This window comes from Nelumbo nucifera, chromosome 3, assembly GCF_055504915.1.
Source record: "Nelumbo nucifera cultivar China Antique chromosome 3, China Antique-T2T, whole genome shotgun sequence".
In the NCBI taxonomy this organism is placed as follows: domain Eukaryota; kingdom Viridiplantae; phylum Streptophyta; class Magnoliopsida; order Proteales; family Nelumbonaceae; genus Nelumbo; species Nelumbo nucifera.
Genome location: NC_142651.1, coordinates 30,473,753 through 30,491,343, shown reverse-complemented (window position 1 = coordinate 30,491,343; position 17,591 = coordinate 30,473,753). Strand labels below are relative to the sequence as shown.

Sequence of the window (17,591 nt, the reverse complement as noted above, 5' to 3'; positions counted from 1 at the left end):
TGGACAATGGGCCAGTGTTCACTTTTGAAAATTTGAGGAATGAATGAGTCTCACTAATCAGTTGTTCTGGTATGTTATGCAAGGATTCTCAGGAATAATCTATACTTCTGCTTAAGTACAAGTAGGTTATTACCTATTAAATTTGAGAAACGATTATTTATGATAGGTTATTATTCAGTTGATTCCGCAATTAATCAATAGTTTTTGAGGCTACAAATGGATTGGATCAAATCGGATATGCTTAGATATAAATTTGACCTGTTAGTGTAAAGAATAAAATCTTGTTCATTGGATATTTAGATCAGCCTCGGATTAAATTCGTATGTTGAATATCATTAATAAATGGAATGAACTAAAGTTGAATAAATGGTTCTGGGTAGTAAAGAAATGGGACAACAAATTAGAACACTTGGGATTAATAATGTTTAATCAATTAAGGCATGTAACCATGGGTATATATCACACTATATACTAGCTGTAGTGTCCTTGGTATGATTGCACAAGGCCAGCTAACACATGGTCCCTAACAACTACGGATTTGGAAATTCTGTTAAGAGGTTGCTAATACTACAGAAATGGTGTAACCATTTATGTAAGAAAAAGGTGATTCAGTGTACTTTCTTTTGTGTAAACGTGCCGACCGAGTAGCAAGGTAATTAATGTAACACATCTCCCGGACAGAATTCTATCTTGATTGGAAATTTCTGATGACATAACAAGTTATTTTCCTGAAAAATGGCATTCTTGTCTTCAGGCAGCACCAAAATGATTCCACCCATTTTGGTATAGAAACTATTCAGATCACAGGTTTTTGGGTAGGACTGCAAATGGATTGGATCGAATTGGATATAAGGTAAATCCACATCTGCTGGTTCATTTGTATTCGTTTCGAATCAAATCTAGGGATGGATCCATATTCAATTCAATCCAATTTTAAACAGATTGAATTTATATCACCCTTAACCAGATAAAAAATCGAATTCAGATAAACAGATGGAGTTGCACAGGATTGCCTAGTACCATCCATGGGTGCAACCCCATATGATAATATAGTTACCAAACATCCAGGTCAAAAAATGTGAGACCACAAGCTTGCATTGCATCCACCATTTTCATGGCTTTAAGATGTTGGTTTCACCATCTGAAAGTTACTGGCATCTAACAACAAGAGGAAATTTAGATGGACAAGATGATAAGACACTTAATAGGCACTGAGGAGAGTGCATATCTCTACCATACAAATTAAACACAAACTGAAACTTCCCCTCATCAAGTATCTAGCTCTCATAAAACATCATTCAGAAATGAAAGGAAAGCTTGTACTATAGCTCATGTTTTTCTCAGTACTGTACGTGAGAGAGAATACATATATAGTACTGCAACAATTGAATGCAAAAAGAAAGGGACCTCTTACAGCCTCAGTGTGAGATCTGGTGGGGGTGAATCTGCCTCTGCAACTGAAGCTACTGTTACAAAATTGAAGGATGAGCTTCCTGACCATTCAAATAAACCTGGGTGTCCAGTAACTCCCTCAGGTACTTGTCGAAAGCTCCTAGGCCAAAACAGTTCTGCCTCATCATCCTCCACCACCACTGGTGGCCCCAAGTAGTCATGTTCGAACCTGGCACCAGTTCTCTCTGGTAACGCAGCGCCGTAGCGCACAGGGAAGCGAGGTTTGATCCCAAGGAAGCGGCATGCTGACCCATGTAGGGGCAATGATGCTGCTGGGTTACTTGGGTACCTCTGGAAGAACATTTCCATCCGCATGGCTCGATTTGCAAATGTCCTCTCTCTCTTGTGCGCGTTCTGATGCCCGCCCAGGGCCTTTGAACTGAAGAACTTGCGTTGACAGTAGTTGCAGGAGAAAACTCTCGGGACAGAGGTGCGCTGCTGCTGCATCTCTGCTGCTGCTACTCTCACAGGTGTTCGATAATGAGAGCGCTCCACTGACTCCTTCCTGCCGTCTGCATGTGTTTTGAGGCCGAGGCTTAAATCGAGAGAGACAGGCCTGGGATCATGTTGAAGCTTAATGGTGTCTGTAAGGCAGGAGGAGGCGGTGCTCTCCTTGAAAGGGTCCGGAGAGGTTCGATGGACGGACATATTGGAACCAACTTGGCTGTTGGTGTCTGATTCATCTGCAGACAAGGTTTCTGCTTCAAGCTCAGAGCTTGATGCTTTCATGTTTGGTTAGAAAAATAAGATTGGGAGAGCTTATTTGTTATCTGATGAGTTGCACCCAGGAACTACTGGTCCAACCCACAGTTGGTAGTTGCTATCTCTTCATCTTCATTTAAGAGAATTTATAATGAATAATTCAGTTATGTCACCAAAAACAGAGAACAGAAGCTCCAAACTAGAAGCAAATAATTATCTGGTTGGACAAGATTGACAAAGACACATAAGGAAACAAACAAATAAATGAGGACAAGTTTGTTAAGTTATAATCAGTGGCTACTCCTAGATAAACTTAATTAATGACCCTGACCGCAGTAGTTTACACACCTTCACTGTTAATATAATTAAGTCTCAGTTTGGGAAGAGTTTAAATGTAAAGTTTAGAAATACTATATATATACAAGGTTTTGTACTGTATTTTAAGAAATGTAAGCTTCATGTTTTTTAGATTAAAAAACCAAAAGAGCCTCGTGCTTTTAGGAAAAGACTATGCTGCCCAAAAGATATCTTTTTGGGCTTTGACCAACCAAAACCCCCATGAATTTGATAAATAATCACTTGATTATTTACCACTTTTATGATGCCAAATGATTGGTCATAAATTTTTCTGGTATCATATATAGTTGAACTCATTTTCTATGATCACTTCAACATCTCATTTGTCTTTTTTTTTTTTATGGAAATGTGGTTCTCATTAAGTACTTTTCCCTTGTTTGATTTTTACGTTCCTGTAGGATCCACAGAAAAATAACATTTTTGAAGTATCATTTTATTATTTTGGCAAGTGATACCTATTTTTCAAGTGGATAAATAACTTTTCCACGTTAAAGAAAAGTTAATAAGATATGTTGAGACAATTTTGCTCATTCTAACAATGACCTTTTATAGATAAAAGAGTCCTTGTATAATTTACCTTGAAAATCAAAAGAACACAGGTAAGTATTTTCCATACCCGGCCGGGTAAATGAATTTATCCAAGTAAATAGCTTTTTAAAAAAAATGAACGAATTAAGCTTCAGCTTTTGCCTTTAGATCAAGTAAATAATTATAGGTATTTTGGTTTGAGGGTAGAAATGAACTGAGGGATATTGTGGTAATGTTATAAAGAACATTAGTCATTTAACGGAAAATTTCCAACAAGAGGCCTTGATCTGGACCTAGAAAGTTAGGGGCCCGGGGTGGATAATTTAAGAGAATCCCCGGAAAAGTGAGGCTGTGAGGGAGAGTTTCAGATAAAAACCTTACAAGTAATTAAAATGGTAATACCAGACACTGAACCAAGGTTCAACTCTGGTTATGATATACTAACGTGGAGCCTGGAGAGACCAGGCAAATTTTCATTAGATTTGGCGTGGTTATGATATACGTGGAGCCTGGAACGGAGACTTCCCCCCCCCCCCCCCTCCCCTCTCCTTGAAAAGCGCTAAAAACATATATCATCTTTCACATCACTAAGAAGGAATGAAAAAAAAAGGCAATAATTGCCAATTTGGGTCGTCAGTTTTTCCACTGGAAGAACCCTGCATGTGTGTTGCTTGTACTAGAACATCAGTAGACCCAACATTGAATATTGAGTAATCTCCAAACAAAGTTGCCAAATAGATCAATAGAGAAAACCCTAGTATCAAAAACCAGAACAAGTTTACACCATGATTGAATAAGTGACTTGAGCTCTATAACTATAACATATTATTCATTTACTTGAACTACAAGACGGTCTCCAGAAGAACAACAAACCCAGAGAACAAGTCTACAATTTGCATCTTATGCAACATAAATGGGTTAACTTTATGACTAAGAAAATTGGCTATGAATTAGAATCATTAGGTTTCTTCCATAGATTGGACTTTGGAATTCTTGGGTTACTTCTGACATAAATATGGAATTAAACTTTTCTTATCCATTTTAAATGTTAACATCAGAAATCATCTCCAACTGTGTAAATCCCCATAATCAGATTTTTATCAACTCAAGTAAAAAATAGATTGAGTTATGAATTCGCTTGTCCATTAATCTTTCTTCCTTTCTTTTTTATTCAATTTTAGAAACTATACGTAAATTTATATTTAAAAATAGAGAAGTGGCAACTAATGACATCCCAATTTAAACCATGACATCCACTTCTTACCTATTGATTCTCCTCACTAAGGTTTTGCATTCCCATAAAAGAAACCTGAAGCTTATTAACTAGCTCATTCAAACTTAATTGGAAATTATAAAGAAAGGTTTTGGACCATTTATGGACTATCAACAATTGTATTTGGTGTGAAATTAAATATATTTCCTTCGGCAGAAAAAGGACTATCTGGTTGAAAGAAATGATATGGAGTTTGGTGTAAAACTTCCTCAAGAGATTGATGTGGAGAGATTCACCTCTAATTATAGTTACAGGTCAGATCATCAAATATAGGGTTCATGGAGAAGAATAAAAGAAAGAAAGTAGTTAGCTAGAGAGCATGTAATTGCATGCCAACAATTGATATATGAAAAAGTAATTAAACAAATAATCTAACAAGGTATACCAGAACCTGTCTACAAGTTTGTCCCTCTGGATTTAATGATATTATGACATCATTTTCTAATCTTATTGTGGAAGAATTAATGGGAAGTGAATAACAAAATTCAAATTGACCATATAGTCGGCCAGATATGAGATATCTGTACATATTTTCAGACATCAGATACATTAATAAAATCAAAATTCTGACTTGTCCCCTACAGTTTATTTAACACAAAGTATGAAAGAAGCAGCATATATAGATAATGGTTGAAAATATAACTTAAAATAAAAAAAGCTATTACCCAATATTGGTCCCAACTATCTGGAGTCATGGGACTTGGGAGGAGTAGACTGGAAAAATATAAATAGAAAATAAAATAATTTTTATTTACCTACTCATATAATATGACAGAGATATATAAGATTAATATTCAGTCTACCCCTCCCAAGTCCCCAGATAGTTGGGACCAACATATATTGGGTAATGTCCTTTTTAAATAGGAGATCTAGAAATGCTTTCATCTTGTGCATATATTGGAGAACATCTACAAAACCAGTAACAAGTCAACTATTGCAAGTTGAAGGGTCTAGAAAGAGCTAGAGGCAGGCCCAGACCAACATAGATTGAAGTAGTGAAAATGATTTTGTGGGTTCATATATAATTTAATTTATTGAGTTGAATTGTATATAGCCAATATATATCTAATAAAGGAGGCGGCAAGACCATATTGTGAAGTGTCAGTCATGTTACCTACACACCTAAGATAAATTCATATATACATAAATAAATAAATAAATAGAAGGTGCCGCATCCAAGTTGCATTCTTGTTGTATCAACATGGAACACAAGACAACTTTCCATACATGCAGTTAATTTGTTTAATATACTAGAGTTAATACATTTCTGAAATAACACAATTCAAGAATTTGTGGAATATCAAAAGTAGGAGATCACATATTTCTCCGCCCCACAGCACATCCTCGCCGTGTATTGAGAACATCTCTCAATGATAGTACCAGTCTCGATAATGTTATCATCGGGAGATGTTTATAATACATGGCAGGAATGTGCTGTGGGGCATTGTGGGGCAGAGATGTGAACTCCAAAATAGTGAGAAAATGATTTGAGGGCCCATAGTTTAAACAAGGATATGGAAATGAACTGAATTCATGCATGTAGCTTATCCCATATAGTTGGTAGAATGTTTTGTTGACTTGAGTTGAATTTTATATATATATATATATATATATATATAAAATAAAGGGGGAAATTAAAACCATATTTCTGTAAGTGTCAGTCATGTTACATGGATAGCTCTAAATAAATAAATACATATATACATAAATTAATAAATAAATAGATAGGTGCCACAGCCAAATTGTATCCCTATTGTATCAACATGGGCCACAAGACAAATATATTATGTCAACGAATACACAAGTTGCCCATACAGTTTGTTTTATATACTAGCTAGAAGACATTTCTAAAACAACCCAGTTCATCAAGAGTGTGGAATATCAAAGTACATTACAGAATCAAACAAGGCTTTTCTCTTTTGAATGAATGAACTTTCAACATATTTTAAGGCAGTTTTCAACAAAGCTAAACGCCATAAAATGGAGTGGCCTACTTATATGCCCACTGCATATATCGAACCTTGTGACACATAATGTCAACCCATGACACTGTTTTCTCCAACTCACGAATTTATCAAGAGTCAAAGAGATATGCCCCAACTCCCTTATATGGCTAAGTAGTACAAATCTAATAATATTCCTTTAATTTTATGCATGGATTACTTAATTATAATAGATGATCATGTGCAACTGATTAACTAATATAAATAAACAAATAAAATCAGCAAACAGTACTATATGAATTGCTGTGAAGTGAAATCCAAACACATAAATATTCACAAGGAAAAGGGAAAAAATTCTTAGAAAACATAGTGCATAATTATATTTCCAATTGTTTGTTTAGTTTTCATGGTTCAACCCAGTATCATGAGTTAATCCACTATTTAGATCAATCCAATCTTTTGAAGTAAAAGATCTTATGCAAGGGACATGATGAGTCAAGTGGACACCTCAAATTATATTCTTATAATTTTCTTTTTTCTTCCTTCTGATCGATGATAAGAATCTCTAAAGAAAGCCAAGCTACCAACACTGCTAATTAGTTAGAAGTTAGTCAAAATGTTTTCAAGATATTTGCATGAAAGACCAAAAATCTTTCAGAGTTTTCCTCCAAACAAACACTTCAATCTCAGCTTTACCATGATCAAAACTTATTCTCAAATAATCCAGGGTCCTCTCTCGATTTTCCATGATTTAAGAGAATGTAGAAAGGAATGAGATTTATACAAGCAACGAATCTTTCCCAGTGATGTTGGAGCACATGTCAGAGTGGATAGAGTTGAATCATTCCAATGTTAACCCAAATGCATTCTTTTGCAGTTCTATCTTTTTGAGTGTCGGCACAAATCTATCTCAGAATCTCTCTTGGTCATTTCATACTTTATATCCCAATAAAGATCCAATACAAAATTGCAGGAAAAAATCATGTCGATGAGTGTCTTTAAATAACGATATAAAGAAAAAGAATACATGTGCAAACATGAATAAAGATAACCAAAGAAAATTATGAGCAGTACACCAATAAAAGTTCAACTCTGGCAATTTGATTCTTTTAGGTACGGCTCTTCAAGAAAATTGTGAAGGAACAGACAATTTGAGCAAATTAATTAGGCTCTGATAAATTCATAGAACTAAGCAATACAAATAAAAGGAAAAATTGGAAAGATAAATATGCTTTGATACAAACAGACTGATATATATTAATTAATCATTTTCTTCTTAATTTATTAAACCAGTCATGGAGTTTTTAGTTACAGATGAACAGTGTTGCTAGCTAGCTAGCTAGCTATATATAACAAGATAGTTGTCTTATTTACCTAATATCAAGATAATTGTATATATGCATGGAAACTGGAGTAGTTGAAATCAAATGGGTCTTTGAAACACACCACAAAAATCTATTTTGTAGGAGATGTTTGAATGAAATTAATGAGTAAGATTTGAGATTAACTATTATGTGCTCATTCAACAAATTTTGCTAATTCGGTTGAACATATTTTGATTTTAATGGCAACCCTATTATACATGGAAAAATAGTGAAGACAAAAACATGTATTAGCTTCTAAATTAGAAAGAGTGACCAAATGGGCCAAGTGCACTTGGAATTGACAAAAAATTAATGAACTCAATTGCTAAAAAGATAACAAAAACCTAGAAACCCTCTACTTGCACTATTGACTACATTTCCCACATATGATACGTTCAAGAAATTTGTCAAACTGTTGGAGTCTGTATGATTTTTATATACAATGATAATGAAACAACACTCAGGAAATAATAGAACAAAATTTAAAATCACTTGATGAACAAAAACAAACCTTAGCATTTTTCTGAATTGTACATAATATAATAATAATAATAATAATAATCCAAGAACTGGATGTATACCTAACCTTAGCATTTTTCTGCACAAAATGGCCGCTTTGAGACTCAAGCCTGCGTTTTCATGCTTGTCATCAACACTACACCAAGAACTGGCCCCTACGTTTGAAAGTCCAACAACATGAACAAAAGCTAATCGAGTACGTACCAAAAGTTTTCAAAGCTCTATTAGCCTATTACAAGGTAGAAAGATTTGATGTACAATGTTGTTTTACTTTTGACCATCACTAAAATGACAGCTAATGTACATCCTCCACCAAAAGCACGCTTAACCACTAAGATGTAAATGGATGCATGCTTGCTAATTTCATCGAATAGTTGAAGTGCATAAAATTTATGAAACTACTTGTTCAATTCAACCGGTCGAGTTTAGACTCTTTTTTTTTTTCTGTATTGGAATTAATGGATGGTAACTAATTTTATTAAATAGTTGAAGTGAGAGAGATCAGTGACCCATCATAGCTAAGAATAGAGAGTTTGACTCTTTTGGGTTCATTTTCTTTTTGATGTTAAGGAGTTGTCAATCCATCATCATTGAGACTTATCTGAACTTTATGGGGCAGGCTTATAAGGAATGCCGATTGAGTTTTAAAATTAAAACCCAAATTTTATTAAAAGATCACAGCCCTTTTAATGATTCTTAACCGATGAATTAATAAAAAAAAGCAAAAGTCAGGAACAAATAGAGATTATGATGAACAATTGTTAGCAGGGGCTGTTTTGAATAAACGGCCCAGCTGTTTGAGCTGTTTCAGAGCTTCTTATGCATGACACGTTATATAGCCAATATTCTCTTAGACAAGACAAGGCACGGAGTGGAATAACGTGTCATGCAGAGAGGAAGCTCCCAAACAGCCCGAAGAGGGCTAACCCCTCCTCCCCCCCGGCGGCTGTGTAGCCATGCATTTCAGTACCAGGGGACCCAACAAAAGTATTGATAGTGGGATATAATTAAAGATTCAACTGAGAAAGTTGCCATGTTACTTTTCACTTAGTATAATGACAAAGGGAATTAAATAGGGGGACAGCATTATTTGATAAAGAGTTTTTTTTTTTTTTGAAAATCTCCAAATAGACAAATTACATGTAATATTTTAATTGTTCATGAGATGTTGAATGTTTTGAAAATGAAAAAAAAATGGTGATATAAGTAGGATGATGACATGTAAGATTGACATGAAAAAGTGAAATCGGATTTGTTCATCACAGACAAATTACATCTCCCATGGACTTAGTTTGAAAAGAGTATAAATACAAATGTGTGCAGTACAAATATATGCAAAATACTGGGTTTTGCACTCTACATATTTGTATTTGCACTCCTTCCAAACTGAGACATTGCTGTAATGTGCTGTGTGATTGGCGCAAGGAGCAAATCTGGTTTCAGAAAAAAGCATATAATAGATTTGATGGGAATCTGCAGAGAAAATTTTAGTAAATTTTGGATTTTTTGAAAATGCATGGATTGATCTAGTTATACAGTATATAACCTTAGTTTCTTATTCAATTCACATTAGGCTATGTTGGTTTGAAGGAAAAGGTAGGGAAAGGAAGGAAAATGTAGGGAAACCTTTACAAACCTTGTATAGGTTTTCTTGCCTTTCCCTTTCTTTCTCTACATTTTCCTTCAAACCAAACACATCCTTAATGAATTGCCTACTAGAATTATAAATCCCTCTAGAGGAATTAGATAGGAGACCTCTCTCTCTCTCTCTCTGTATTGTGTGGTGAGGCTTTAATTAGACTTATTTGCAGCAAGGGTAGCAACAAGAGGTAAATTATAGTCCAAGGCATCGAAAAGTGGGCCAATTTTAATTATTCCAATATTTTAATTTGTAAATGATTGGTTTTTTTTTTTTTTTGCTAAGGTTATAGTCACAAATGCCATTGAAATTAGGAAACTCTTAGATAAATTTGCAAGAGAATCGGGTCAAAACTCTAATTTCTCAAAATCTAAGCTTATACATTCAAAAATAATTGCCTAGTTACATAAAAATATATCAAGAATAATGCCATTGGATAATAAAAGGAATTTACCTTGGTGCCCCTATTATCCATGGAAGAGTTAATAGGGATACATTTAGGCTATGTTTGGTTTGAAGGAAAAAAGTAGGGAAAGGTAGAGAAACCTTTACAAACCTAGTATAGGTTTTCCTATCTTTCCCTTCCTTTCCCTACTTTTTTCCTTCAAACCAAACACAACTTCAAGTGAATTGAAGAGAGTTTGGTAAGCTAAGTAGATGGAAACAAAAGACTATCGCTCATAGGAAAAGTAACATTGCTAAAATCAACTATCGGTATGGTTCCTCAATTTCTGATGAAGTCCATTAAATTTCCCACATAAACACTCCCAAACATGGCTTTAGAGGGATAATGTATATATACTTGAGGACATTGATACTTTTACACTTTTCTTGTGGTGAAACATATCTTGAGACATGGGTAAAGGGAGGGAAAATAAAGAGATGTCAAAAAAGAAAGAGGACCCCTAGCGGTGAGAATTTGGATTATCCTAACAAAATGGCATGTAGAGCATGTTGTGGAACCAATGATAAAGTTGCACATCAACTATAAATGCTAAGTGAGAAATTGAGTGGTTGTGTGCCACAAACATTTTACGATTGGCATAGGGGGTTATCATTGATTCTGGGGTGAGGATAGGCTAGTTCCGTTCGGTTCCATGGTATAACTTGGAACCTACCTTGGAGGGGTTGGTTCTAGGTTTTTGGAACCGGAATCTATCCTGTGAAGGTCACTTCTGGCCTTGGTGGTTTCAGGCTTGGTTCTAGGGTCTACTCATGGAACCTATACTTTTTTTACTCTCCCCTTCACAAAAGAAAAGCATGTTCTTTAAAAACTTGATTTTTAATAAATATAATATATAGTTCAAAGCCTATATTATCTTTATTGATTAAATTGGATAACGCAATATGTAGATTATCATTACATGGTTAAAAACTTATAAATTAAGTTTAAATTTTATAAATATTACTTTTTACACTATTTATTGTACACATTCAAAAAATATTATGGCGTTAAAATATTCACTACTTATTGTATACATTCAAAAATTATCACCTTTGTAACCATGAATGCTTGGGTTCAAATCTTTTCATCCCAAGAAATATTCTGGGGTTTATTTCAAGTTAAGTTCGGTTCCAACAAAGTCAGTTCCACCTAGACCCTGCATCCGGCTTGGGTGGGGGTTGGTTCCAAGAATTTGAAATCACCATACCCTGTAATAGATTAGGTAGGATCGGTTCAAAGCCGATTTGAGGTCGATTCCATTTGATTCCAGATATAACCTACCCATTTGCTCTCATCCGGTCTCTAATAGTGATGATTTGCAAAATTAACACCTTGCTACTTAAAAATGGCACTAGGGGCGCCACTTAAACCAAATCCTACCAATGCCAGTCTAGTCTATTGTTGTAGGGTATTTTGTATCAAATGTAAGCCTAATAATGGAAGCATAGATTGATTTAAAGTAAAATTCATATATAGCGGTGAAAGGGCTACAACCAAATAGCCAGAAGGCTTGGACTTACTAAACAATTAATTCAAATATTCAATCCAATTAGCCATCTCTAAGGACTAGGCATTATAACAACAATATTAATTTAGTGCTTTGAAGGACTAGGCAATACATATAAGATATCTGAAATGACAGGTTGAGAAGCCCATGAACAAGGTTGGGAGTTGGGACAGCACGAACAAATGACATTAATATTATTATCAGAGAATTGAACACTAGCTAGGACCTTGGAAGCAGCAAACTCTGGATGGAGAAAGAAGTAGTAGAACTGTAGGGTAGGGCCTTTAAGATTGCTTTTGCTTCAACCATGCACCTCATCAACCTCACGAAATGTGGACAACGAAACACCTACCTACCTTGAGAAAATTAAATTAGAATCGTCTTTAATTTGCCCATGCACATGATCGATCCACGCAACAGTACTGTACACACTCTGATCCTCCTTCACACAGAAGCATGCATGCATCAGTGAAGATAACGATATCCACTTCAGAATAATCACCTAAGAAACAAAGCGCTATCATATCCACGATCCAGATTCCAGAGACGAAACCAAAATGCATGGCCACTGATCTTAAATTAAACTTAAACCACTCATGATCGGCAAACCGGCAAGCTAAGCCACCAAAATGTGGGGACTGTTGGGGATGGTCAATCCATCATGTTCTAGCTCGATGCGCCTTACAAATACCTTTATTCCACGCCCAACAGACAACAGTCCCCCACATTTTGGTTCAGTTTCGCCTTCAAAAAGAGTTTTGTTCTGTGAAAGAAAAAGGTAAGGAAACCAATACCAAGTTTGTAAAAAAGTTTCCCTACCTTTCCCTGCATTTTCCTTCAAACCAAACATATATAGCCTAAGGGTTCGAACTAGCAAATAGTGAAATCGGTGATGAACATTAATTACTACTAATAAAAATACCCGATTTACTTGGCCCGAGTTGACCCAAGCCTTCTTCAACTGATCGCATGTGGGAAATGATCGGACAACCCCGAGCAAATTTATTGCATGTCAGATAACTTCTTCTCGTCCATGCACTAATTTAGAGAGAAAAGTGCCCGAGACATTTTCTTTAATTAATTAGGTGAACTCATTTGGTAACTAACAGCTGAAATGGATGAACTGAATGACTTATATAAGTTATTCAAGAGCTGAAGTTTGGTTTATTAACATATCCTCAGGTATTTTGTTATTTAATTATTCAATCCATTGAAATAAGCCATTCGGTTCAGCCACTTCAGCCATATTATCAATCTGTGTTCGTGATAATACATGCATTAGACTTTTCGCTTGGTGGTTTGGACGTGAAGCAAAATATGGATAGTAAAGAAATAAAGATTATTTCATTGAAAAATATGGTATTCCTAAATCCTAACCAATGTTGTAAGGCTTGGATCGGACCAAATGGTTCGACCATAAAAACGAGGTATAGGTGTGACCTTTTTCAAATCTCAATTTAATAATAATTTTTATTAGTTGAACCGGCCAATCACCTGGTTAACCTGCATAATTGTGACCCGTTAAACACCGGTTTTTGGTTTGGTCCAAGCCTTGCAACCTTCTTGTTCCTAACATCAGAATTCAAATTTATAAACCAATGGCCCTTCCCCTCCTTTATCATTGCGTCAATAACAGAATTTATCAAAATAGTATTTGGATCAAGGATTAAGGTATCGTTATGACACGTCTGATATAGGGTGTGTCGTATCGGTATCGTAAGGCATCAATACTGAATATGTGTCATTAACCATTAAGCCGACATTCATTTTATAATAATATATGAAATAGATTAACTTTTATTCAATTTAATGTCCACAACCAATTAAAATAATAAATAACATATATTATATCAAATAAACAACATATATTATATTCAACCACCCCAACTATAAATTAAAAAGTAATATTTAAAATTAATATTTTATAAATCAATGAAGCAAATAATCTATCAAATCTACATTTATATCAAAAAATGAATTTCAACCTCAAGAAATTTATACAAATGAAAATATTAATAATAAAATAATTATTTTAGCACTTAATATTTATAAATTTGCGTATGATATGTATCTAAAAAAATTATAAATTATAAATTAATATTTTAATTTGTATTAAATAACAATGTATTTATTATTTATAAAATAAAAAATATTTTTTACAAATTATTTAAGAATATAATATAAATTGAATCTATCAAATCCACTAATATTAATAATGGAATAGTTGTTTTTATAATTAAAAATTATGAATTTACATATGATATGTATCATTGAAGTTTTAATAGATTTGATATATTTTAAGATTATATATTTATTTTTGTAAATTATTAATCGATATTTTAGTTTACATTTTATAATAACATATTTATTGTTTACAAAAGTAAAAAATATTATTTACCAAACATTTGAGAATTAAATTTTTAGTTGACCTTTTTGTTAATGTTAAAAATTAACAAAAAAAAGATAAATATAAAATAATTGGTATAATAATTCAAATATAATGGTTGCATATTTTTTTCTTTTTTGCCTTGGAGTATAATAGAAAATAAAATAATAATGGTTATGCATGTATTAATTTGTATATAATATATGTCTTGGACTCTTGATTAATGTATTATAAATAAAGTTGTATGATATTTGTGCATCCTACTATAATAATTGTAATGTATTTCTTCATATATACCATCGAAATATACATTTCCTATGTATTTATATATTATTTGTAGTTATTTTGGTATTAAACTTAATGGTATTAATATACTTAAGGAATTTGTATGCACATCCAAGCATTTTCATATTTTTTGTTCATATTCCTTGATTTAGATCAATATTATTAATCATTTACTTTAATCCGTTCACAGATATACATGGACAAGTCCTGTAAGTGGACAAAATCAGACATAAAGTCGGCCTATGGTTTACCAATTTAGCCAATGGCTTAATCGTTCAGCGTGTAAAAATTGTAAGAAAAGGTAAAAAGATAAGACCTCCGAAGCTCCCAAGGACGGACGAAAGCATCCATCCCAAGATTTTTATTGGGCCAGCTGGATCTATTAATCCACGTCAGAGTTGCTTGTCCCAACGTTTAAATGAGAAACTATTGGTTACAGTGTTTATCTAACGACGTCAGATTTAATTTAAACAATTCCAACTATTTTCAATTTTTACGGCTTAAATCTATTAGGGTTTGAGTTTTTTTTTTTTTTTTTTCCCAAAATCAAAAAGCAAAAGAAGAGGGAGACCGACCTTACTCCTCCCAATCATCATTGCAGAGCACATGAAAAGCACAACCATTTTCGTAATACGAACCGGTTTCTGTTACGCCAATATCTCCTTTGTCTCACCATTGCAGAAAACAAGAAAGGAAGCACAACCATTTCCGTAATATGAACTGGTTAGCTTTTAATTTTTTTATTGTCTATTTTTTCACTCTGATTTCTGTTACGCCAATAACCCTGTCTCACCATTCTGAAAACTATGTAATATCAAGCAAAAAATAAAAAAAAAAATGAAATATGGTTTTAGATCTATTAACAACTCCCTACATGTGAAAGAAACACAAGGTTAACAAGCCAAATATTACCCTTGTCTTTTTCTTTATATATTGATGAGATACAAACAAATAGTTTCATGCATTAAAAACAAAGTTGTTTTTTGTAAGTTATAGATGAAGTTATCGGCAGACGAACAATTCATGTTAAAGATTAAACCTAGAATTTGATGAAATTATTGGCAGAACAAAGAAGATTTTTTGTTTAAAGGCTTAAAGCTAACTTGTTTTAATAATAGAAACAAAGGGGTTATTGGCGGAAATGAAAAGGTTTATTCGCCTAACAGAAACCAGAATGAAAAAAAAAAAAAAAAGACAATAAAAAATAAAAGCTAACCGGTTTGTATTATGGAAATGGTTGTGCTTTTCATGTGCTCTGCAATGGTGATGGCTGATGGGGAGGAGTAAGTTCGGCATCCCTCTTCTCTCTGCTTTTTTATTTTGGGAAAAAAACTCAAACCCAAATACATGTAAACCGTAAAAGTTGAAAATAGTTGGAGTAATTCAAATTAGATCTAACCTGACATAGTTAGACAAACGCCGTAACCAATCGTTTCTCATTTAAACGCATTGGGACAAGCAATTCTGACGTGGATTAATAGATCCAGCTGGCCCATTAAAAATCTTGGGACGGATGCTTTCGTCCGTCCTTGAATGAGCGAAAGTGAACTCCCAACCTGCTGCAATACATAATTTGGAGGGCTTTGCTGTGGTGGCTTTTGGTTTTACAAGGTGGGCCCCCCCTGGGACAGCCCATATAAGCAATCCAACCTAAGTAAACAATAACACAACCTGGTCCAGTTTTGGGTTGGTCCGGTTTTGGAGTTTTGGCATGATGATTGATGAATTTAGAGATAAAGTGGATAAATGTTTTCTAAAATGAAAAGTCAATTAGTGTTTAATAATGACTCTACTGGCGTTTACCTCTGCACCTAGGCGGGTTGTTTATTTACTGAAGAAAGTTGTAAATGATCCAGAAATTGTTCCTCAAACCAAGCCCAGGCCGGCCCAGGATTAGGCCCAACTTTTTAGATCAGACCCATGTCAGCCCTAAGCTCACAAATCCCAGTTCAACACTCCAACCTATCCTTTTCCATGGTCAGACCGTGCCTGGGTTGGGCCCACACAAGTTGCACCTTAGGTGGGCTCATTACTATGAAATCCGATTTGCTCAAAACTCAACCAAAGCTTCATGGAATGAAGAAGAAATGCCCTAGTGGGAAAGTAGGCTCAATCTCTGGAAACGACTTGGCTACATAAGTTGATACATTCAAGAAGTAATTCTTAGGGCAGTCAACAGGTCGCGTCTGGATTGGATCCAGGTAGAACCGGAACTGACCTAATTTTAGACCCAAACCGAATTAATCAGTTCTCCGGACAATCGGGTTTAACCCAATTATAATATAATAAACCTGCTGAAAATATTATATATTATATTAGTTTAATATAATATAAATCTCTGGAAACGACTTGGCTACATAGTTTATACATTCAAGAAGTCGCAATGCAGTCTTTGGTATCGGGTGATGCTGAAGTTTGAAAAATACCTTCTCACCTTCCATTAAATGAATGGCAATGCAACTTCTTTTGGGTTCTTACCAGGAATTCTTTTTGTTTTTTTTTTTCTTCTTTCCAGATTATCTGTTCTTGATTTCAACTCAGTTTTAGAAACCAGGATCTGTTTCAGACCATCCTAGAGGTTTATTTAGGATGTGTTTGGCTTAAAGGAAAAAGTAGGGAAAGAAAGGAAAGGTAGGGAAACCTTTAGGCTGTGTTTGGTTTGAAGTAGGGAAAGGTAGGGAAACCTTTATAAACCTTGTATAGGTTTCCCCACCTTTCCCTACCTTTTCCTTCAAACCAAACATAGCCTTACAAACCTTGTATGGGTTCTCTACCTTTCCCTTCCTTTCCCTACCTTTCCTTCAGAAATTGTGCTTTTTTCCGTAACTGTTAAAGAAACCTCTTCAGCAATTATTTATGATCCACACGGGGGAAAAATTGAAGCTTTAGAAATTGCTCTAAAAAACCTTTTTCAAAGATTCAAGTGTAATGGATTATACTGGGGTGACAATGAAGAAACAAGACAAAATGAGCGTTGAAGTTCAGTAAATTAAACTTCTCATATTTGCAGCTCATATGGAGAACTCAATTTTCCAAAATCGTCCATCTAAACTATGCAGATAGAGAATCCGTTTTTATTTTCCAAATCATCTTTCCAAAAAGGACGCTTTATGCACCCAGATTTGATTTGCACAACCACCAAATAATTTGGATTTGCACTGCAAATTACCTATGAATGTAAGACAAAGATA

At 34.3% G+C, this 17,591-nt stretch overlaps 1 protein-coding gene across 1 annotated transcript; it reads right to left on the bottom strand.

Moving 5' to 3' along the window:
• Positions 1-1,063: 1,063 nt before the first annotated feature.
• Positions 1,064-2,680, bottom strand: LOC104585596 (zinc finger protein 4-like). Its single transcript, XM_010242563.2, has one exon. It carries the CDS (start codon positions 2,179-2,181, stop codon positions 1,411-1,413), a length of 771 nt encoding a protein of 256 aa, XP_010240865.1. The 5' UTR covers positions 2,182-2,680; the 3' UTR covers positions 1,064-1,410.
• Positions 2,681-17,591: the final 14,911 nt, after the last annotated feature.